Consider the following 22,414-nt stretch of genomic DNA (forward strand, 5'->3'; position numbering starts at 1 on the left):
TTATGCGCAGCACCCTTTCCTCCTGCTGACATCTTCCAGCTGAAGGGCATTCTCCCTCTGCCTGTCTTCTTGGGCTGTCAGCAACCTGGAACAAGCAGCACAGATCAAGACCACAACCTGGTTACTGAGCTCTTCCTGCCAAGGCAACTGCTCCCAATCAGCCAGGGACATTTAGGATTCTGAAAAGTGACTGGCCCAAAGGCTGGGCTTCCCTGGATTTTGGCTAGATAAACCACACATAGAAAATGAGCGTGAATTTCCAGGGAACAGGGAAAGAAACTGGACACATACAAGAAGGGACAGCATGGCTTAGTAGTCAGAGCACCGGACAGAGGTGGGTGGTCTGTGCCTTATTCCCAAACTGTCATGCTAGTGACAGAATCCCAGGCTGTTCGTTTCACCTCTCTGGGCCATCTCAGGCAGCAGTAGCATACTAAAGCATGCTGAAGGCACATGCTGTGGGAGACATGATTTACCTAGCTTGTAAGTAAATTATCATAGTTAGTGAACAGCTGAGTCCTGTTGTGAACTTAGAGATGATGCAGCAGGTAAAAGGATAAAAGAAAACAAAAGGATAATTTCTTGCAAGACTTCAAAGAGCTTTTTCAAAACTATTTGCCTTTTTTTAAAAAACTAAAAATCCTACAGCACAATTCTTTCAGCCTTACAAAGTGTCTTATCTGCCTTTAAAGTATTGCTACCAAACTATCACATTCTTAATAAGTTAAGGAAGAAAAAACCCTCAGAAATGCATGCAGACTTCAAACTGAAAACGCCTACTTAAAATCTTGGATACTACACATGGGGTTTGTGATAAAGTATTCAAATTTAATTCCCAATCTTTGAACAGTCATCTCTGCCAGACAAAGCTTCGCATGTGATGATGTCCAGCCTATACTTGGTGCTCTCCAGGCATGGAAGTCAGGGGGAAGAGCACATTGCTCCAAGTATTTTTTATGACATCTGGCAACACTCTCTTCTCGCCCACTCCCCAGGAGAGCCCACACCACTCACCAACAGCTGGGGAAATATCACAGGGTGACCGTTGCTGTTCACTGACCTGGCCATGTGCAGCATGGGCTCTGTGATGTTATAGCCAGTCATCGCACTGCACTCATAGAAGACAGCCTTGTATTCCTGCCAGAGAGCACAGCAAGCACCCATGTTGGTTACCAGCTCTCCCCCAGCCCTGGGAGCTGGTCCACCCTCACCACCAGGAACTCTGCTGAGAGCAATTGAGGCCAGGAGGGTGGCTGTTACCACCCTCCTGGGGCTCACACACTGCTCACCAACCACAGGTAAAGGAAATGCTTTTTCAGCACTGGGGGCCCAGCCGGAGTATCCAAAAGGAAATACTGGGGGAAGAGAATAAGACTGGGTTATCTGGGGAGAGCAAACATCTGCCCATGGTCTTGGATTCCCTTACCTTTCTGTGGCGGAGTCCAGAAGATGGGGAACACCTCTGAAACCCTGCCTGCTCCCACCCAGGGGCTAAGGTAGCAGTGGGCATGCAGACACAGGCAGCGAGGAAGGAGGCAGGATGATTTTGCAGAACATGCATTAGGAGGGTACTCAAACAGGAAAACAGCCATGCATGCTCCCCTCAGAAAGACTGAGCATCACTGTAAGGAGGCGTCAAGCCTCAAGAGATACATGAGCATGCCTCAAGGGCCATGTGGTGAGCACCACCTCATCCTCCCTGGTACCAGAGGAACTTCAGTACATGTTTACATTGGAGAGATGGGGTGGAAGGGGAGAGGGAAGGTATCATACTGGGAAATGGCTCCAAGAAAGGTTTCCTGCCAGCCAGGCAGAAGGGAGGCCGCAGAGCAGGTTGAGCAGCAGAGCACACAGTCACACCTTTGCCAGCCTTTCACCTTCCATCTTGGGCACACTCCGAGTCTCTCTCTGAGCAGCATCCGTTTTATTTCCAAGCAGAAAGACCACAGCTCCGTCCTCAATACCTTCCTGCAAAAAGAGACAGACTAAAGCACCCCAGAGACTCAGCTGAGGGAGGGAACTATCTTGGATCTGTGCCTGTTCCAGCTGATGCAGACAAGACCTGCAGTGGCAGCAGGATAAGGCCCTTTAGCTCATTAAAGGACCATTCCTCAAATAGCCCCATGGATTTGTGGAAGGAAGCTTAAACTATGGGAATGTATTTCAAATATTTGCTTTGTACTGCTGGGATACTGAGAGAGCGGAGATAGGACGTAAGTTCCTCTCTGGAAAATAACAGCCTAAAGAAAAGCAGTTTTTTCCCATAAGCTCTTGCGACTTTAAGTACAGGCAGAGCTTCTTAGTAAGTCCAATAATTTTTGTAGGTACATGCAGTACTATTTGTCTGATGTGCTGTCCTAAATTCAAGGATCCCTTGCTGAAAATCCACTGGCCAAGTAAGCTGAATAACCTACAACTCTTGTATAGGGTCTCTGCAGAAACTGTTATTCCTAGGGGATTCCTGGAGCCCATTACCTTTGGTAAAACTCTCTAGTTCCACTGGCTCACTAGAACATCATCAGACTGCAGAACAGGACTTGAAGTTATGTCCAAACTTGACTGCCCTGAATGACTTACAGTACCTGACCAGCTTTGAAGCAAGATAATTACTAAGATCGGGAAAGGAAGAGAGATTACTAAAAGTTACAGATTTTGGGTGCTTTGATTTTCTGTGTGCTCCTGAAAGGAGCCTGATTTTCAGAGGCTGGGTAGTTTTGAATATCTGAACCTTTGATCTTTTAGAGTCCAAATAAATTACTAAGTCCTTGTTGGGATTCCCTCCCACCTCCTGAGCAGGACTGCGGAAGTTAATAATATTAGAAACCTCCAATTTATGCTTATTCATTTTACTCAGATCTTGGGTTTTGAGACTCAGCACAGTCAAAACAAAATCAACCTTGACAATTTTCCTTCAGCTCTGAGCCACCTACGCACAACTTACTGGAATTATACAGACAGGCATTTTTGTCTCCCCAAGCAGATACAGGCCCCAGATGAATGCTTTTATTTAGAATTTGAAAACAAAAAGCAGGGGAGAAGATTGCAGTATTAATACATAGTTAAAAATAATAAAAAAAAAAAACAAAAAGAAATCAACTCTGAAAGTTGAAGCAAATGAAGGAGAAAAATAAGCTATCACTGATATTTCAGTCTCATCTAGAAATCCATCTCAAAGCAGAGTGCATGCATGCTGCAGGTCTGAGCCTAAACGCATCAGGGCCTTCTCCCTTCCATGCATAAGTGTCCTGGGTTCAGCAGTAGCAGTCATTTTTCTCCTTGTTAGTAGCTGGTGCAGTGCTGTGTTTTCGACTTTCAGCCTGGGAACAACGCTGATAGCACCGATGTTTTTAGTTGTTGCTCAGTGATATTTACTCTGACCAAGGACTTTGTGAGTCTCATGCTCTGCCAGGGAGGAGGGGAAGCCGGGAGGAAGCAGAGACAGGACACCTGACCCAACCTAACCAAAGAGGTATTCCATACCACAGCATGTCATGCCCAGTATATAAGCTCAGGGCAGTTACCCAGAAGGGTTAGATCACTGCTTGGGTCGGGCTGGGTATCGGTTGGCAGGTAGTGAGCGGTTGTATTCTCTCCCCTTGTTATTTCCCTTATCATTATTATTATTGGTGGTAGCAGTAGTGGTTTGTGTTATACCTTGGTTACTGGACTGTTCTTATCTCAACCCGTGGGAGTCACATTCTTTCGATTCTCCTCCCCATCCCTCTGAGAGCAGGGGGAGGAAGGAGGGGGAGTGAGCGAGTGGCTGTGTGGTTCTGGGTTGCCAGCTGGGCTTAAACCACAACAATAAGCTGGACACCAGGAGATCTCCTTGCCTGAGTACAGGTCTGACATGACCACATTTAGGAGATGCCGCCAATGCACATGGGCTGCTTACAAACACACACTATTGTTTTGGCTGGTCCCACCACCTCCTGCCATAGAAACAGCCCTCCCTCATTTAATGGACTATCACTGGCTTTGATATCTTCAACAAGACAACCCTGGTCCCCGACTGACTACCACAGGCAGTACCCATCACATCTGCTTTGATAATTCTTCTCAAGGTTAATAGGACCTCTTGGGGCATCGGAGAACATCACTCCCAGACATATTGTTGGAGCTGGTCTGGAGCAAGACAGCAGCAGCACCACCAGCATTAGAGAGCCAAGGCCCTGCTCTCACCTGGACACTGCTCATCCAGTTCCGCACTGCCATGAAGGAGCACTCGGCTGTAATGTCGTACATCACCAGAATCCCATCCGCCTTCCGGAAGTACTGCTTGGTCATGCTCCGAAACCTGAGCCCAAACAAAACGAAAGGCACCCTCAGAACCAGGGCTGTGTAATTAATGACAAGAAACAGGATGGGACTGTCTGTTATTTAGTGCAGGCTCTCTGCAAGGCCCGGCAGACCCTGTGTGTGAGATGTACACCCTGGGGCTGGTGTGTACAGACTGGTGACAGACAGGCCAGATCCTTGCACCTTTGAGGCACGCTGGACAGCCATGGGTAAGGCAGGAGTCTTTCCAAATGTATGGTGCTGAGAAAGCAGGAAGGAAGACCTTTGCAGGTCAGAAGGAAAGAAACGGAAGAATCAGTTTAGGTGAGACAGGAAGAGGTAATTGCCTATGAAAAGGGAAATGGATGGAGAAAAAAAACCAAGACCTTTCTCTAGAGTCTGGAAGAATCTGCAGACTAAGCTGCACCACAGTATAAACTAGATGTGCAGCTTAGTCTGCCTCGGTGCTGCCAAAACAGCAATTAAGATCTCAGCATCAATACTGTTTTGTTTTTTTCAAAACTGTCTGTTTCCAGTTTTGAATCTATAAAGCAATGCCATCATACTTAAAATCAGCAGTTAGACACAATTTCCAGGAGAAGTTCCCAGACATCTACTTTGTCCTGTGGGTACCAATGAGAACCACAGACTTGTATTTTGGGAATAAATTGAAAAAAAACCCAGAAACAACCAACCAAAAAACACATCCAAACCTTAAAATCTGTAAGCAGTTTGTGACAGGGCCACGGTTTAATCACACTGATTGCAAACTGGTGGGATTAAATGCAACACAAGTACTGAGATCTCACTGAAGAGCTCTGTATTTCAGCCCTGCATGGGATAACAAGCTATCCTACTCTGTTAAGAGCCAAGAAAACCCGCAGCAAGTAGTGACCCTCCTGAACTCTTCAGATGATTACCTGAAGCCTGTTCTTTCTCACTACAATAACATTCTGGCAACTACCCAACTGAGAAAGCACAGGCTCTGTCTTTGGCAGGCAAGGTGCATCTCTGGAGCTACAGGACAGGCTAGGTACTTTAGAAGAAACATCAAATGTAGCATGCAGTGGTCCTAGGGAAGTCACCAAAGAGTTCTCCTTGCATGCTTCAAGGAGTTCCTCTGTTTCTTCCATAGGATATTCATATTTGGACACTTCCAGTTGGAAGTAATTGGTATTTCTCTATAAATAAGAAAGCCTTTTGCTTCTTTCTCAGGTCTCCTACTCAGTATCAGCAATGAGCCAAGTTCTGTCTTGCAAGTACATGTCTAAGACCTGCTAATGCTGCAGGGACCTATGCTAAAGGTCCTTCTGCAGGGGCAATATCTTGAATTTGGCCTCTGATGCAATCTGGCCTCAGTAAAATGTCACATTTCAAGTTATAACAACTCCCCTCACTGCTCAGCTTCAGCACTGAAATAACCATGTTATTTCAAAAAGAATTTCTTCAGCATGAAGCTTGATTTTGGAAGAAATGTTTGCTTTTCAACAGACACTCAGTACATTCCCACCAGGTCTGCATGGTCTAGCTGACTGAGCTAGACAGCATCGTTACTCCATTGGCACAGTTTAAGGTTATAGTATTCCCATGACCTTAGCTGGCTCCTGAAGGCCTGCCCACATAACAAATTTAGCCCAAAATATCCAGTACTTATTTTTGCCAGGCTCTTGAGGTTAATGGCCCCCTTGAAATAGCTTTTCATCTTCAGCCTACTAAATTCTAATTTACATGAAGGCAGTGGTGGGCCTTCATCTCTGGTAGCAGATAAGGGTCAAGTGTGTCCTTTACTACTTTGTTCTTTACTGTTCTGGCCCTCACCAACAGTGCTGGTAACACCTAGTGATGGCCTGTGCTTTTGAAACTAGAGGCCTTCAAATGGGGAACTTGTATTCACTGTCACAAAAAGCCAAGCTGTCCCTCCACCAAGGATTATCACTTCCACCAGTCTTTCAGCAGAAGGGACAGTGGAAGGTGCCAATAACCTCAGTGACAGAGTACAGCAGAGTAGTTCAAGTCACCTTCCCCACAAGTCAAGCTGGCTTTGTCTGAATCAGACCTGGAAAGGTTCACACACTTCTCTCCACCCTCTGAATAGCAAGTGGTGGTGAGCAGCTGGGGACAGCAGGAGTACAACTGAATCTGAGAATAGGATGCCTATCCAGAGCCTTCTTTTCTGTCCTCATCTGCAGCCCTTTCCTACAGCTTTTCCCAGACACAGGCTGATGCAGAAGAGCTTTGAGGGCTAGAGGGGCTGTGAACCCCACACCATACTGTGATTTACTATAGACTGCCCGAAGCCACAACATGCAGGTCAGACATATGGAAAACTACTTCTCCATCAGTCCTTAGAGCAATCTCCCCAGGCCCCAGAAGCTACAGCTTCTAGAAATCTCTGAAATAGACCTTTGCTGCAGGTTCAGCACTGGAATATCTGCTGCAACCTCTCTGGTCCTTCTCAAGCTAACAATTTTCCCAGAGAGAAGAAGTGCATGCACTCCTTCCTCCTGTTTCCTGCACTGAGCCTGGCAGTAGGGCAGCCTCACAGAAATTGCTTACCTTTCTTGTCCAGCTGTATCCCACAGCTGTAAGGCAACATGGGTATTATCCACCACCAGACTCTTCACCTGGTAATCGATACCTGTCAAGATAGCAATGCTCGTAAGACAGGAAGGGGAGAGAGCAGCTTGCCATGGCAATGTCCAAGCTCAATGCTATTTAGTTCAGGGATATTGCAAGACTTATTTGAAACTGGGAAAGGGATCACCTTTACCTTTAGGTGGGCTAAATTACAGGCAAAACACGTGTCCAGGCTGACCTTCCCACCCTTCTTAGCCAGATGAGTCAGGAACACTATTACTTACCAATGGTTGCATTGAGCTCAGCCAAAAACCTGTCATAGCAGAAACGGTGGATGAAGGAACTCTTCCCAACACCAGAATTCCCTACAAACACCACTTTAAAGATGCGGTCTGGGGAACAGCTGGCTGGTTCCCGTGCCTGGAGCTACAATGGAAGAAAGGGATGCAGTTTTGAAAAGCCTGGTTGCAGACTGTGCTTTGATTTAGGTGTTGGACCCCTCCACTACAAACCTATGGAGCTGAAGTTAGATGGGAAGAAAGTCAGAAATTCCCAAAGTCCCTGATAGCAAGTGTCTGAGGAACAACCCAAGTAATTAGACTCACCCTGGTTTCGGTGCCAACAGGCTGTTCTCTAGGAGGCAAGGGAGCATCATCTAATCCATCTGCATTTTTTCGACAGTCAGCATCACCCTTCCAAGTCATCTTCAACCACTCAACATCTGCTGCCAGTGGCCATCTCTCCTTGTCTCTGCTCTTCTCTCCAAAGCTTGTGCTGCCTCCTTCTCCTGTTTTCAACCACGTCCTGTTGCCTGGGAAGTATTTACAGTTCTTTCTGTTGGGTTCTTCCACTGCCACATCCACCGGGAAGGTGAAAGGAAGGTCCTCAGAGGCCAGTTGTCTGTATTAAAGCCCACAGGCACCACAATAGGGTGGGAGGGGAGGGGGTGAAGGGAAGAGGAGGAGGTTGCAAATTCCCAAAACAACCAATGCAATCCAATTAGTACATATGCAGCGGCTGCAGGAACTCTACCTCATATGTACACTCCCATAGTCCCTGTGATTAAGGCATCAACAGCACTCCTAGGGAAAGAGAGGCAGCTCACCTGAGCTGTGCTGTATTCATATAGTTTATTAATTTGAATAAAAATTCCAACCTTCAGAATTTTTCAAGCTTCCTTTGCCTCCCACTCCTCCCAGTACTGAAAAAACCAAGGCAAAGCACACAAAGGTGGCAAAAGGAAAAACTTTCTTTTCTTTCTTGAAGAAGCAACAACACCTCCTCTGTTTTTTGTATCCAATATAACACAAAAAGAACTAACAAAGGTTTTGAGGTTAGTGAAAAGGGCTTTGCCCGCAGGCAGAAGGGCAAGGGCTGGCTGACCACCCTTGGGAGGCTGCATGCTGTGTGCAGACATGGTACTGCCCTCTGCTGAACGCACACAGCCATGCTTCAGGAAACCAGCCCTTCACTCCCAAGCACTACTGCAGCGGAGTCCTTCTGAGCTCAGGCAGCAGAAGCCTGCCACAGGCGTGCAAATTGCAGTGAACATGCTCACACCAGGGTCACTTTGCCTGGCACTGGCTCTGCTCTGGCCTGTATCCACAGCTGGCCGAGGTAAGGGAGCCTGGACACGAAAGATGTTTATCTTTTAATGCTTCCAACAACCAGCCCCACTGTGCTCTCGACAGCAAGAAATTCCCAGGACCCCTGCCCAAGCTGTGACAGCAGGGAAATAGGTATTGCACTGACTGTGCAGCACAAGAGCAGGCTGATGCACTTTGTTCCTTCACTTACCACATCAGCTCTACCCCCAGTGAACAATCTTCCAAAAAAGCAGCTAGAATAACCAATTTAAACTATTGGAATCACTGCTGAGGAGCAAGGCAGCATCTTAGCTCTGCCTTGGCTTTCCATAGTTACAGAACAAGACAAAGGGAGTGAGAAGGCTTAGGACTCAACTGAAGGGCTTTATCCACCCTCCATTGCCTTAATGGGCCAACAGATTGCATTTGGAAGCAAATAGAGAGACCAGAGGCTACTACAGTCAGTCTCTTCAGAGGTAGCACATCCCATCTGTCCACAACATTTTTCTCTTGCTACTAGTGCAGAAATCAAGGCAATGACTCTCTTCCCTCACCCCGGGTACATCCAACCGGGACTGCAAAGTTCACTTGCTGCCACGCCTACACTTTTTTCATGACAGGGAGCTTGCGCTCCGGGTTGTCCTCCCTACATCTGTCCCACATGCCAGCCCAGAGCCAGGCCAGCTGGACCCGCTGCTGTTAAAAATACACACATCCCCCCAGGCTCAGGATCTGGGGAACAGACCCATCTCCCAGGCTGGAAGGAGTCACAACAATGAAGGGGCTGAGACTCAAAAGCCTCTTCTTCTGGGAGGGAAAAAGGTGACAAACACAAAACTTTCTGAACAGTAGCTCCAGATCTAATGGATTTTACCCATGTTTCTCAAGCAATGTGGTGTGACACAGCACTTGGACAGAGACAGAACTAACAAATGCTTCTCTCCTCACATCACCCTCACTGTCAGACTTCTCTACCTGTTTAAGTCTTTCTGGGGGGTTTACGCCAGCAGCAGCTAACAGCATTTTTGCAAGAAATAGCTGGGGAAGAAGATGGGAGAACTTGATTGTCTGATCCCATGGATAGCCTATCTGGCAGTCACACAGCCATGGAAGAGCTCTGCCTCAGAGCTATTCAGCTTCCCAGCTGGGCTCAAGAATCAGCCATGCTCCACAGTGCACCTGGTTTTCCATCAGTCCGTGAGCCCAGGAGCCTGAAACTTTATTCTTAAATGCCATTACCAGATTTGCAAGTATTAAGGGTGAGTCAAAGCTCGAAGAAACTCAGCCTAGACCTATGTCTCTGGTTTGTACCAGGAGAAACTGGGGAGCAGTGGAACCTTCTGCAGAGACCTGGTGTGCCAGGTGAGCATCTGCGTAGGTGTGGAGGGAGATGGGCAGAATGAACCCACCTGGAGCTGGGCCCTCTCCTCAGGGCTTTCAGCTGCCAGAGAGAACACAAGCCTTGTGCAGCTCCTGCTCTCTCTCATGCCCCAGGGATATGGGCTCCGGCATAAGGTGTCAGTGGACAGGATTTCTGCCTGGGAAGGAACTGGCACACTTGGGAGACAATCCAGTCGTTTTAACAGAGTTGCCTGATTCAGTGAGAGGCAGCCTTCGTGACTCCCATCCCATGAACACTCCCATAGCTTAAGATGGCACTTAGGTTTGCTCCTCCATTGCTGCATATAGAAGCAGCCCAGAGCAGGGCCACCCTCCCACCCCCACATAGAAATTAGCTAACAGCATCCTCAGCTTCATGCTGAGCCACCACCACCTGATGCCAAGAAGGAGCTACTGCCACAGTCGAGATGCACCCCCCCATGCTCCCAAAACCAGCCAGCACCAATGTGGGAGAACTTGACACAGGACACAGCTTGACTGACAGGGTACTCCAGCAGGCACAGACTGACACCACGAATACAACACAAATGCCCATCTAACCGTTTGACCGGCTTGTCGTCCAGCAGGTAACTGCCTAGCACTGACCCTTTCTTCAACAGGGGCTTTTTGCTCTGAGGTGCCTGGAAGGTGAAAAGAAAAGGGATGAAGAATGTGATTAGGACCCAGGAACCTGATAACCCCAGTTAACCACTTGCCACCTCTGCAGACCACTTCAGGGAGGCAGAGCTGGAGTCCTCATAGCCCTACACCACACAGTGGTAGTACCCTGCCAGCAGGCTTGAACAGAGGTGAGCACAGGGCTTGCCTTTCTCAGTTCAGCTCATTTAACTCATGCAAGAAGGCGTTACTGTTTTCCCCTTTGTGACAAAATCCATCAAAACCAGTGGTGCCCCAAACTGAACTCCATCCAGAGCTTTTGATTCTGTGGCTTGTTCTCCACTTGGTCTCAACACCTGAATCTTTTATTTCCCCTCCTGCCTTTCTATTATGCTGATGTTTTGTGGGACCCACCTATTGCCCCTTCCTCAGAAGGCACTAGTACCCCTTCTCCATCAGTACTCACCTAGAGCTGCACAAGCACCATAGGAAAGGAAGACGGCTCTGCAAAGGGCAACACACATGCTCTGCCTTACACTAACATTCCTCTCAATGCTTTCCTCATACTTATCTCAGACTACACACTTCCTACATCCAGTGTTTACCAGCTCCCCAGAGAAGGAGAAAGCAGGACAATTCCCCCTGCAACCATCTTCCCCCTATACAGCAGATTTGTCATCCCCAGCAGAGTCAAAGATGAGCAACTTGCCTGAGATCACACAGAAAGCCTGTGGCAGAGAGAGGATTGACCTGCCAGCTCCTCCAAAGGCTATGCTAAAGCCTAACCTCCCGCTCAGCCCCAAATGGACTGGGTAACTGCTCTGGCTACACACACTGAACACAAAGTGAGAGACAGCATGGCAAGGTGCCCATCACCTCAGCACTGGGGGAAAGGGAGATGTACTTGCTCTGTAAGTCTGGAGATTTCTGACAAGTCCTCACAAGTTATTTCTGGGGGTAAAGATGGTGAAAGAAGAGTTTGCAGCCTGCCAGATCTGCCTCTGGTAGCAGTTTTGAACTGACCAAACACCTGCAGGCAGCTCTGGACAGGCAGACTTTGTGCTGCCCATAGCCCAGGAGAGGACTACGAAGATTATTTCTTCAATAACCCCTGGCTTATTTTAAAAGGCAAAAGATTAAGAAGCTGCTCTGCTGGCCAAAACTCCCAGAACACCTTTACCACAATGCAGGCCAACAAAAGGAGATGTTCTGGACTGCACAGAGGGCCTCAGGCAACTAGGAACTTTGAGGGGAAAAGTTCCAAATGTTTTTTACATATAAAAGTGATGTTCAGGAGAAGTTCCAGCTACACAAACAATCCAGCATGGAGAGTCTTACAAAGGTGGAGCATGTATCTTCCAGGGCAAAGGACTCCCAAGTGCAGAGAGACCCCCTTTGGTCAACAGTAGTATCAGGCTATGGTTCAGCCAACCAGTGTGGATGGAGAAGGAACCCCTGAAAAAGTTTGAGCATGTTCACTCAGGGGCATCCTCTAGACACACAGAAACAAGGAACTTGTGTTACAGCCCACTGGAGCCAAGTCACAACCTTGAAGTCACCTGTGGAGCAAAGGAGATCCCAGGCAATCTGCTATGGCATGACCCTACTTAAAGAGGAAACAGCCTGTGGGGTACGTACCTGGGTAAGAAAGGAGAAACAACGGAGCATGTTTTGCCATTGGTTCTGCCATGCTTTATTGGCCTGCCAGGTTTGCGTAACACGTGGCTTTTTGCCAGAATGGCAAGGAGACAGACACAACATCACAGCTATACAACACACAATGGCAAGGATTCCACAACAACAGCAGGTGTACAAGCATTTGTATGGGAAAGATTCTGGTTTATCAGTGAAATACAAATATGTGTCCAATGTAGTCAGAGTCCCAAAACACTCTTCATGATGAGTAGACATGAAATTTGTTCTGTCACATAGAGCATGCAAGCATAACTCCATAAGCCAGACGGATCACAGGTGTGAAACTGAACCCCACAGTGGTTTGTACACAGACCTAAATAGCCACACATTGCTACCTGTGACCTAGCCACTGGGGCAAAACAGTGCCCCATGGTGCTGTGGGGCCAGGGTCTGCCTACCCTGGCAAGACCAGAAACTCTTATGAAGAGCAAGGTATTAAGCTGGGCACTGAGAAGTGCAAAGGAGCAGTGACTGGGCTACTGTCAGCCTCATATAGCCCAACTCAGACATGCAACCACTTCAAAATTAGTTCCTATAAAAGAACCACTGTTCATCACGCCCTCATTTCACAGAAATAACACAACTCCTCCCAGCACTAACAGAGGGAATTAAGGCCTTGGGTTTCTTTTTAGCCAGTAAAAACATTGATAGGCTCTGGCAAAGAGTGTGCCACACACCCCATCAGAAAGCTGGACTCTCCTTTTTGCTGCTGTAGGGAACTACTGCTGTTTTCTTGCCCCCCTGCAGTGGGACAGCCTGGACAGCATATCTTCTGCAGGTGTATGGCAATAGCAGCATCTCTGTAATCCCTTGGAGTCCTGCTTTCTTGCGGACTGAAGCAAGAGTGACCAACAAGATATCCTGGCTGATAAAGAAAAAAACCCTTACTCTAGTACAGGCTTCATCTGCCCAGCACAACATAGCCTTGCCAGATGAGCAATGGTGGTAGGAGGAGATCACCCTGCAGCACAGGGAGAAAGCAGCTCCTTTGTACCCAGACTCGCTCTGCTAGGCTCTCACGTCTCCTTGCAACTGTTACGTTTCAGAGCAGCCCTGAGCAGGTGAAAAAGAGAGGAGAAAAGAGGAGGAGCAGACAAACTTTGCATACACAGGGGTACATACCTCAGCTGTGGTTTCCACGGGCCACCCGCCCCACCCACAGGAACCCAGAAGCTGATGGAGCACTATGCATGGAAAGAGGAGAACGAACTATTTTCCTTGCCTGCTTGCACTGGATTCTGCTACACAGTGACTGTGTTTATTACTTCTCCAAGAGGAAGCAGGAAGCTCTGTTGTACATACACATATTTAGCAGCTTAAAAAATTAAGAAAAAAAATAAAGAAAAAAAAAATCTTTCAGATTTCAGAAACACACACACAAAGGCACACACACACATACACACACACCCCCCCCATCCAAAACAGTTACTGACATTATTTTACATAGCTGCTGCTCCACTTGGAGAAGAACTCCAGCATCTCCCCCAGCAGAACATCTTGTCCCCTACCTGTGCACAATCCCTGTGCTTCCTTCCATGTTTCTTTACACACCAACCAGAAAGTATCTCACAGCCTACCACTGCCTGTCCTCACAGCTACTTCCGGATCTTCAAGTGGGGCATGGTGGCAGAGCAGGAAAAGACAAATGGTGGCAGGGGTGGGTCCAAAAAGAGCACAGGGCAGCCTTGCCAGTGACATTTGGGAACACAGAGACTTTTTTCATTAAAAAAAGAAAGAAGAATCAAAAATAGATGACATATTCGTACTTATCTTGGAGACTGGGAAAGACCAGAGATGGAGTTGACTGTTCCAGATGTCAGAGGCCCCCCGCTTTCTCCCTAGCCCTCTGACACAAGGCTTACTGCTGCACCTCCACCCCAGCAGAGTTCATAGAAATGGGGAGCTGCCCCAGAGGAACATCTGCAAACATCTGCTACAACCTCGAGGGGTCACAGAAACTCTAAAACTTTCCTGTGCTCCTCTACCCTCAGTTAGCTGGCAGCACATATGGGAATCCATCATCTTCTGCACCACCCAGGTCCAGGGATGCATCCAGCTTCACTCCCCTCCTTCCATATGCCCCGTGCTGTTACAACACACAGATCCCATGTGTGCAGCAGGCAGCACCCACTGCAGCCCTGCACAGGGCTGTGTGACAGTCACAAGCTAATACACCTTGGGTTAAACCCCGGTGGTTTGCAAGAGCAACCTGCAGAGCTTGTCCCCAGCACCAGCAGAAAGGTGCTGCAAAGTCTGTATTAAGCACCACACCAGGCCTCCTGAGCTCAGGTCATTGTCCTCCGTGGAAGTGACAGGCCCCCGAGTGGTGAAAGCAACAGCAGCAGATGAAAGGAGAGTGGCTGGGAATTAGGGTTTTCTTTCTTAGACTAACCAGCTTCTTGGCTTCAAAAGCATCTCGCTCATCTCGAAGTTTCTTGTTCATCTCTCTGCTCCAAAGGAAGACACAGGAGAGACACAATGAAGCATTCATCAGCAATGGAGTAAAGACCAACATTTGAAAGCAAGAACAGAAAGGAAGCTTGGGAAACAAACACAGATGTTATTTACTGCCTGACGTACTGGATTTTCCATGTATCTCAGCTCAGGTAATGGGCTCCACATAGACCCTTAACCATCAGGAAAGACTAAACTTCTCCAGTGGAGGGGTTACACAGCCTGTATTATGCCAGAACTGGCCAGATTGTGCAACTCTGGACCTAGAAAAACAAGCAGTGTCGAGCACTGCTTGAATACACTCCCATAGCTTCCTGTGGGAGAAACAAACATAGTGCTGAAAGTTCATCCGCTTCCATGCACAAGGGCTCAGCGTTTTCCCCCAGCCCTCTTCTTACCTGAGGAGCTCCAGCTGCCGAAGGAGGCTTTGTTTCTCTTTCTGCATGTTCTTGGAGACTCTAAACACATCCCTAGGGCAAAGAGGATTATAAAAGGGGAAGTAAGATAATGGGAGAGGAAATACAAAGATCTCTTTCTCAGAGACACTCATGGTATTCTTAAAGATAAGGGCCTGCCCTATGCTAGGAGGATTCAGAGGAGGCAGCACTGCTGTGGAAGCTGGGATGGCTGGGTTGTATGTCAGCTCTCCTTCTCTCCTTTCACACTCGAGTTTCCTCAGCTGCTGGAGATGGGAAGGATGCTTACTACCATCTGGATCTGAAACATCCCAGTGTTTTAGCTACACATTATTAGATTAAGCCCAGAAACAGGAACACAAGTGATAACAAGAGGATCTGTAGGAACTTTACGGAGGCAATAATGAACTAGAAGATACATGGAGGAGAAGCCTCCTTTAGGTTGAAGATCAGCTGTATTTTTTACACTGCTTTACTAGCCAAATAGCAATAAACATAATCATCTCCCACTATAGGCAGGTGGGAGGTAGCACTATCACTCCCTCTTGAGGCCCGTAAGACCACTGGGATGTTACTACTTTTACTCAAGCAGAAACAGGATATCCTCTGATGAGGCTAAGGCCTCTAATTAGAGATGTTTATTCTTTAACTACTTGCCCATCCTTCGTTCTTTCCCTGAGTTCTTGTCCTGACACCCCCTTCCCTGCTCATTCTCACCTGTCCTTCTGCTCTTGCTCAAGCTGAGCCTCTTTCTGGAGCTTCTGTAATTGCCCCTTCACTGCCTCCAGCTCCCATTTGCTTTTCTCCAGCTCTTCCAGCAGGTTTTCATTCAGGTGCCGGAGCCTTTCATTCTGCACACGGGTCTCCAGCTGCTCCGAGTTCAGCGACTGTAGCTGATGTTCCAGCTGCAATGGGAGGAGGGCTGCTTAAACACAGGGTTTTGTGACACCATCATGCCTGTAAAAACTGGCTGAAAAAGCAGATGTAATTAACGAGGCAGAAGGGAGGTAAACACAACTTAGGTCTACAGGACCACTAGTGGCATTGAGAGGGTGAATTGGAAGCAATTATTTCTCATCATGCCAGCCCTGGGGAGCAAGCAATGCAATTATCAGGCATAGCAGAGGAAGCGCTTTGGGCAGCATGAGAAGCTTCTGCTGTCAGGCACTGTAGAAATCAGAGTGCAAGTAAGGGTCAAAGGAAGACTGGGAAATTTTGGGTGGAAGAAGGGGTGTATCCGTGAGGACTTATTAAGCACAGCTGCTGAACTGTCTGGGGCCTTCCTGAGCCCATGGCAGCTGAAAGGGGGATACATCGAGGTACCAGGCATAGCTGTTGGAAAGTCAAGTGATTGGGTGGCCTTTAACCACTGCTGGAGACAGACCCTTGGCCTAGAGATATTGTTTAAATGCCACTGGGGCACAGCTACACTCTAGGCAGCACAAGACCCCAGCACAACTAACGAGCCTGATTTGGGAAGTTCAAAGCCTATTGTCATGTACTCAACTGGTGATGTGACTCCTCACAAATGACTGGCATAGTCTGGGAAAGAGTCAAAGCCATGCAGCAGCCAAACCCATCCATCTCATATGACAAGTAAGGCATCACAAGAAGGATACTGGCAATTCAGCCATACCAGCTAACCAGGGCCATCTGCTGAAGCTGGCGCTATGCAGAAATGGTGGTACCCATCCAAGAATTTATGAATTCCCAAAATAAAATTATACAGCCCATGCTTGCGAACAGAGAGAAGCACCATGCACCAGTTCTGATCAGTGTGGTAGGTGGCAGAGTCAGCCTCCACATTTATACCTCCAGCTTGCCTTTTCTCTCAGTGTACCTTGTCCCCCTCTCAAAGGGTAAGTAAAGCAGCACACTGTAGCACAAAATAAAGTGCTTTTTTCTTGGTCTCTGCTCTCTGCCAGCACACAGATACAATGGTTGTGAGCAGCAGTGAACAGAGCTGGCATTTCCTAGGTTCCTTGAACCACAAGCCCCACATCTCTCCCCACTGAGGCTGCAAGTGTAAGTTGCACCCATCTTTGCCTGAAGACTTCCAGTCCTTTGGACATCAGCATGACCACATAACGATGGGCAGTGACGTTGAGACTAAGAAACAGCAACCCTTACCCAAAGCCTTTGGATCTTCCAATAAGCCAGGGGACTGTGCTTAAGTAAAGAACACCTGCTCCTCCCCAAGAAACCTCTATTACACACAAGTCTCCCATTTGTGTTGTCTGTACTTGGAAGGGATACTGTGGAGCAACACGATCACAGTACTGGTCTTACACCACAAGAGGGACCTGATTATCTGCATAGCTTAGTGCAAGTCTCAGAGTTAAGAGAATCAGAAATGACCATTCGAGTAAGACTGTTCATGTAGCCTAGTACTCTGCCCTGACCCATAGCAAGAAGAGGTGCTACCTAAGAAGAGCATGCCTATGACCCATTCCTCCTGATACATCCCCAGCATCTATGGTCCCTGGACTGGGGACGTTAGAGGCCACATCCATGACTATTCTTTCTTTTGATGAATACTTATGAGCCTGTTCTCCATATTTTTTGTCCATTCTTTTTTAAATGCTGACACTTCCTGCCTCCTGTGGAAAAAAAATCCAGCACTAATCTCTGTGTCAAGAAATACATTCTTCTAAATCAAATTCATATTGGTCTCACTGACTGTCCCTAACCTCCCCTATTGCAGGATTTAGGGAGTAACAGTTCTATATGAACCTTATCCACCACCTTCCCAAGTCTGTAAAGTTCACTCATATCTTCCCCCAGTCTCCTCTTCAAAATCAAGTCTAAGATTTCCTACTTTCTCTTCCTAATGCAGATGCCCATTTCCTTATTCATATTAGTTCTCTGTACCTTCATACTCAAGAAGGACACAATGGAGCCAGAGGAAACTAGAACTGCACATACCAAATGAGGTACATCAAGGGTGTAGGTAGCAGGAAAATTCTGGCCTCTATCTTATTCTCATTATCCTTCCTGATGGCACTTAAGTTTTTCTGGCTTTTCCAGCTGCTACACGGTGAGTTGATTATTTCAGAGAAGTGCTGTTTCATCCACATCACAGCTAGGTATCCAACTTGGATACCCCCAGTCGTCAGAATCTTACAGGTACCTCCCATGACTTATTTTTGTGGGGGTCATGTCTTAGTTCTTCAGACCAAAAGGAAAAAGACCTCCAGAATGGACCATCCCATACAAGTATCTATGCCAGGGATGGATAAAGGGAAGTTTCTGCTTTGATCTTCTCCGTGACTGATTAATCAGTATGTCATTAGGTGCTGGAATGCAAACATATGGTATATACAGCTCTAAGCATCACAGAACTGTTCACTCTGGGTTATTCTGGAGCAGACAGAAAACACAAACTAGAGAAATTTGGCTCTTGTATGTCCATACACAACCTTCTTACACACCACAAAAGGCTCCAAACTCATAACTTCCAAATGTAAGTGTAAAAACCCGGTCTTCCTTGCCAAATGGTTATTGTACAACTGATAGGAGGATTGTGTTAAGAGAAAACAAAGCAGATAAGAAAATGCGTGATCAAAACATTCACAGTTAAGACATTACAGTAGAGGACAAACCAATTACTTGACAAACCACTTCAACTCCTCCTTCAGAGACAGAGAACTAGAGTAGCTAGCAGCAGATTAGCTTGTACAAACCCTCAGCAGATGAAAACCATTCTCAGTCAGGAAAGACCTTAGCAGGAAGACAGTAGAAGGAGATGTACTGCTTTAGAAAGGATTTAGGTCTTGTTACCTTCTTCTGACGGTAAAGGATTTTCTCCAGCTCCTGCTCTTTGCTGCGCAGTTCCTTCTGGAGCAGGTTACTCCTCTCATGTCTCAGTGCTTCCTGCAGAGGTAAAGATACAGCTGTGCATACAACAGCCAGCACAGTAAGAGCTGTTCTTGGCCAGATAGGCCATCATGTCTGCTTCAGAACAGAGAAAGTTTGACTTCAGCCAAGAGAGATGAGGTACCTGGCAGATCAGCCTCTCCCTTTCTGCTTTGATCTGTTGCTCCATTTCTTCATAAAGGCACCTGACTTCTCGGTCATGGTCTGTCTCCTTCCTACAAAAGGTATGGTGCACACAGGTCAGGAGAGAGAAAAAGAATACAGAAAGGAAACAGGAGAGGAGGGTGTAAACAGATTCCCACTACCAGCTGTGTAGCATTGAGTAGGATTTCAACCAGACCAAATGTTATCAGTGGACACTGATGCAAAACAAACCTGTGGGGATCAGGTCAAGATAAGGAGTAATTTTATTAAAGCAAGAAAAATTTCTGTGTCCTCTAACCCAGCCTCAACTTGCATTTGACGCACCATCCAAGCATCAGCTGGTTCTTGACAGCAAATGGTCATGATGTTCTTACCGCTTCAGTGCCTGTTCCATAGACTCCTTCTCGTGATTCACCTCTCTTATGTATGATGAAACACGCAACAGAAACTCTTCAAAATTGGATAAGAGCTCCGGACGCTCTTTTCGTAGCCGAGCCCAGAGCTCCCGAATCTCTCGTGGACTGGAGCAAGCATGTGGGAGAGAAGGAAAGCAAATGAGTTTGTGTCATCTTATGGACTGTTATTCCAACTCCAACCTGCACTCAGGAGACACAAACTGCTCTTTTCCTGTAACAACCTCCATTACATCATCATAGCAAAGAGGGAAGTTGGACAGTGATGGAGCATGCATGTGAAGTGAGATCTACTGTAAGGTTAAAATAAAGGAAGTCATCTGAAAGAAGACTATGAAGAAAGAAATTTAGAAACAAACCTGGAATTATTATTTTTCTAAGTATTCAGCAATAACACGTTTGGTGTCTAACCCAAGACTTGGAGAAGAACATTCAGCAACTCTGCTGTGAGCTATGGTCAAGCAGCAAACTGTTATAGCACAGGGCTTTTAGCACATCTCACGTAGGTGTTTTTTCTCAGGACTGTATTTATTTATTTTACAGGTATGGAAACTGGGGCACAAAAACAAAAGAAGCAAATTTCCCTAGGTGTCTCATCAGGATAACAATGGAGGAAGCCTTGGAAACCCAAAGTCTTCTTTTCTGAACGTGAAGTAACAACACTGCTTTGGCAGTTAATTCATCGCAACTTGAACACAGCACTTATGAACTTACTCTTTCCTAGAGAGTCTTATAAGCCTGCAGACATCACTTCATGCTTCTTTTCAGGGAAGAGCTTATTTATTTATTTATTTATTTATTAAATCCATTGAGTACTTTGGAGGAAATGAAATATATCTTGAAATACACAGAATAATTATACCTATAGATATTTTTCTTTTTCTAGGTGTCTCTCTTAATACTTTCTATGAAAAAGCAGACAAAAATTCCAACCAAAAAGTTGTTGATGCCCCCTGCCACCACTGCATGATAGCCTCCTTTTTCTGTCCCAAATTGAAACAGCACTTCATAAAAACTTCATGGTTTAGATAAAAGAACGTTTTTAATCCTGTTAATAAACAAAACAATTTATTTCTAGCAAAACCAGTGAAGGTAGTTTAGATTCCTGCTCTGACCCCAATTAGCTTCTGTTTTACATTACTTCTTTACAACAGCTGGCTTGGCACAAAGGCATGACATGAAGTAGCTACTGAACTCATTGCATAAAATTGCAAGTAAGTGGTCCAAAAAAACCCACAGGATAATTCCACTCTACGACTTGATGCTTCTCAAAGCAGTTATAAACAGCAGAGAGTTTCTCCAGGACAGTAACATGGCCTTTCACAGTGTCATCTCATTATCTGAGGCATAGCAGCTTTACAGAATTCTTCAGGACAGAAGTTGTTTAGCATTAACAGACACATGCAGATGCTTTGTATCACACTGCAAACGAGACAAAAAATAAAATCTGGTTTGTGAGAGATGCAGCTCTGTAAGCAGCAAACTCCTCCACTCCCAGCTTCTGTCTCCAGTCCTGTCTGTCTCCTGCCCTACCTGGGTTGCTCCCTGCAAATTGACAACACTGTCAGACTATGATATCTGAAACAAAGGGTTCCCACAGATGCAGTTGGGCACCCCAGCCCCAGCAGACATGCATCAGTAAGGACCAGTTATACTTCACTTGGGAAAGCCCTAAAAAAAACAGTGGATGAAACTGGGGCCAAAAGACTTTACTGAGGCCGCATGCAAGAGCATTAATATCAAGTTTCAGGGCTCCATTGCCCAGTTTAGCCTTCCACACTCTTCAAGATCAACCCAGACACAAGCAGCACTTTGAGCACAGATCCTTCACAGAGATTCTCAGAACTAAGATTGTCTGAACATATGTGAACAGTCACACACCATTTTGGAACAGACAGCGCACTTAATCCTCCTTACCTTGTTTAACCCTCACATGCTCCTTTTCATTTGCTGTGTGCAGATGGGCTTCCGTGCCATTGTTACATTTTACATCTGTGATATGAACTCCAGTTTGGGAAACTCTGCAAAAAGCACTGCACTAAAAGTAACTGATAACTGATGAGAAAACCCAGATTCGCTGCATTCGTTACCAAGCATATGAAAACCCAAGATAGCAGTACAGAAATCCCAAGCAGTGCTTCAGAGAGCAATCAGTTCAGTTCACCTCTTTGGTCTTTGCTGGCACTTTGAAGTTTTAGTATTGCAAGATCAAAACATGTTAGAAGTAACGCCATGTGACTACTTACTCTTCAAACATTTGGACTGCTCCTAGCTGCTCCATCATGGAACAGAATCGTTTCTCTTCATCATCATCTGCCGGGTCCAAGTCATCTGACCAGCCTGATTCAAAGGTCTCCTCGTGTCTGGAACGATCCATTCTCCCAGCCCCTTGACACAATTCAATCCCTATTAACTTTCCTAATGGAAGAAGGAGGGAAGGAGAATAAAGAAAGTCAAATTGGATGTCATTTAATAAGCTATTTATATGGCAGCTCAACAGAGCTCCATGAGAAGCTGCCTGCCTGCTGCTGGTGTAGAATACAGCTCCTGATCAGTAAGGAGCCTCTGTTCTGACATCCTGGGTGATGTCAGTGTCCAGTCTGCAATGCTGGGATTGAAACTGGCTCTCAGCCCAACAACAGGCTGTTAGGGCTCTGCTCACATCTGTGTGAAGATGATCTACCACCCTTGCATGTGAAGCATGCAGCATTAGGTGCATGTGAAGCATTAGCATTAGGTCACTTCACTCCCATGGAGCAGCACTGAGGGTTCAGTTGTTAATGGTCCCACAAGCTGCTTCTGTGACTGCAAGCCCAGCACTGAATAACACCATGCCTCAGTTCCCCAGCTTAAAAAAGTGAGGAAATCATTACCCGTCTCTTCTCATGTGCTACATCTGTTCTGATTCAAGTGCTACCGGACAAGGGCCGCCTCTTGCTAGGATTGTGTATAGTGTCTGAACAAAATGAACTTCCTC

At 46.6% G+C, this 22,414-nt stretch overlaps 1 protein-coding gene across 1 annotated transcript in view; it reads right to left on the reverse strand.

Annotated features, from left to right (window-relative positions):
* Positions 1-22,414, reverse strand: part of CRACR2B (calcium release activated channel regulator 2B) — a gene marked incomplete at both ends in the record, with an annotated part of 38,047 nt that continues 15,633 nt past the window's right edge. Inside the window, 15 exon segments of the mRNA XM_080618705.1 lie at positions 1-85; positions 1,061-1,137; positions 1,861-1,968; positions 4,183-4,297; positions 6,835-6,916; positions 7,140-7,281; positions 7,461-7,755; positions 10,383-10,462; positions 14,527-14,581; positions 14,987-15,058; positions 15,722-15,909; positions 18,785-18,877; positions 19,005-19,095; positions 19,399-19,545; positions 21,684-21,855. Coding sequence (XP_080474831.1) covers positions 1-85; positions 1,061-1,137; positions 1,861-1,968; positions 4,183-4,297; positions 6,835-6,916; positions 7,140-7,281; positions 7,461-7,755; positions 10,383-10,462; positions 14,527-14,581; positions 14,987-15,058; positions 15,722-15,909; positions 18,785-18,877; positions 19,005-19,095; positions 19,399-19,545; positions 21,684-21,855 — 1,802 coding nt within the window.

The sequence above is a fragment of the Psittacula echo genome, assembly GCF_963264785.1.
Source record: "Psittacula echo genome assembly, chromosome: 5".
Taxonomy (NCBI): Eukaryota; Metazoa; Chordata; class Aves; order Psittaciformes; family Psittacidae; genus Psittacula; species Psittacula echo.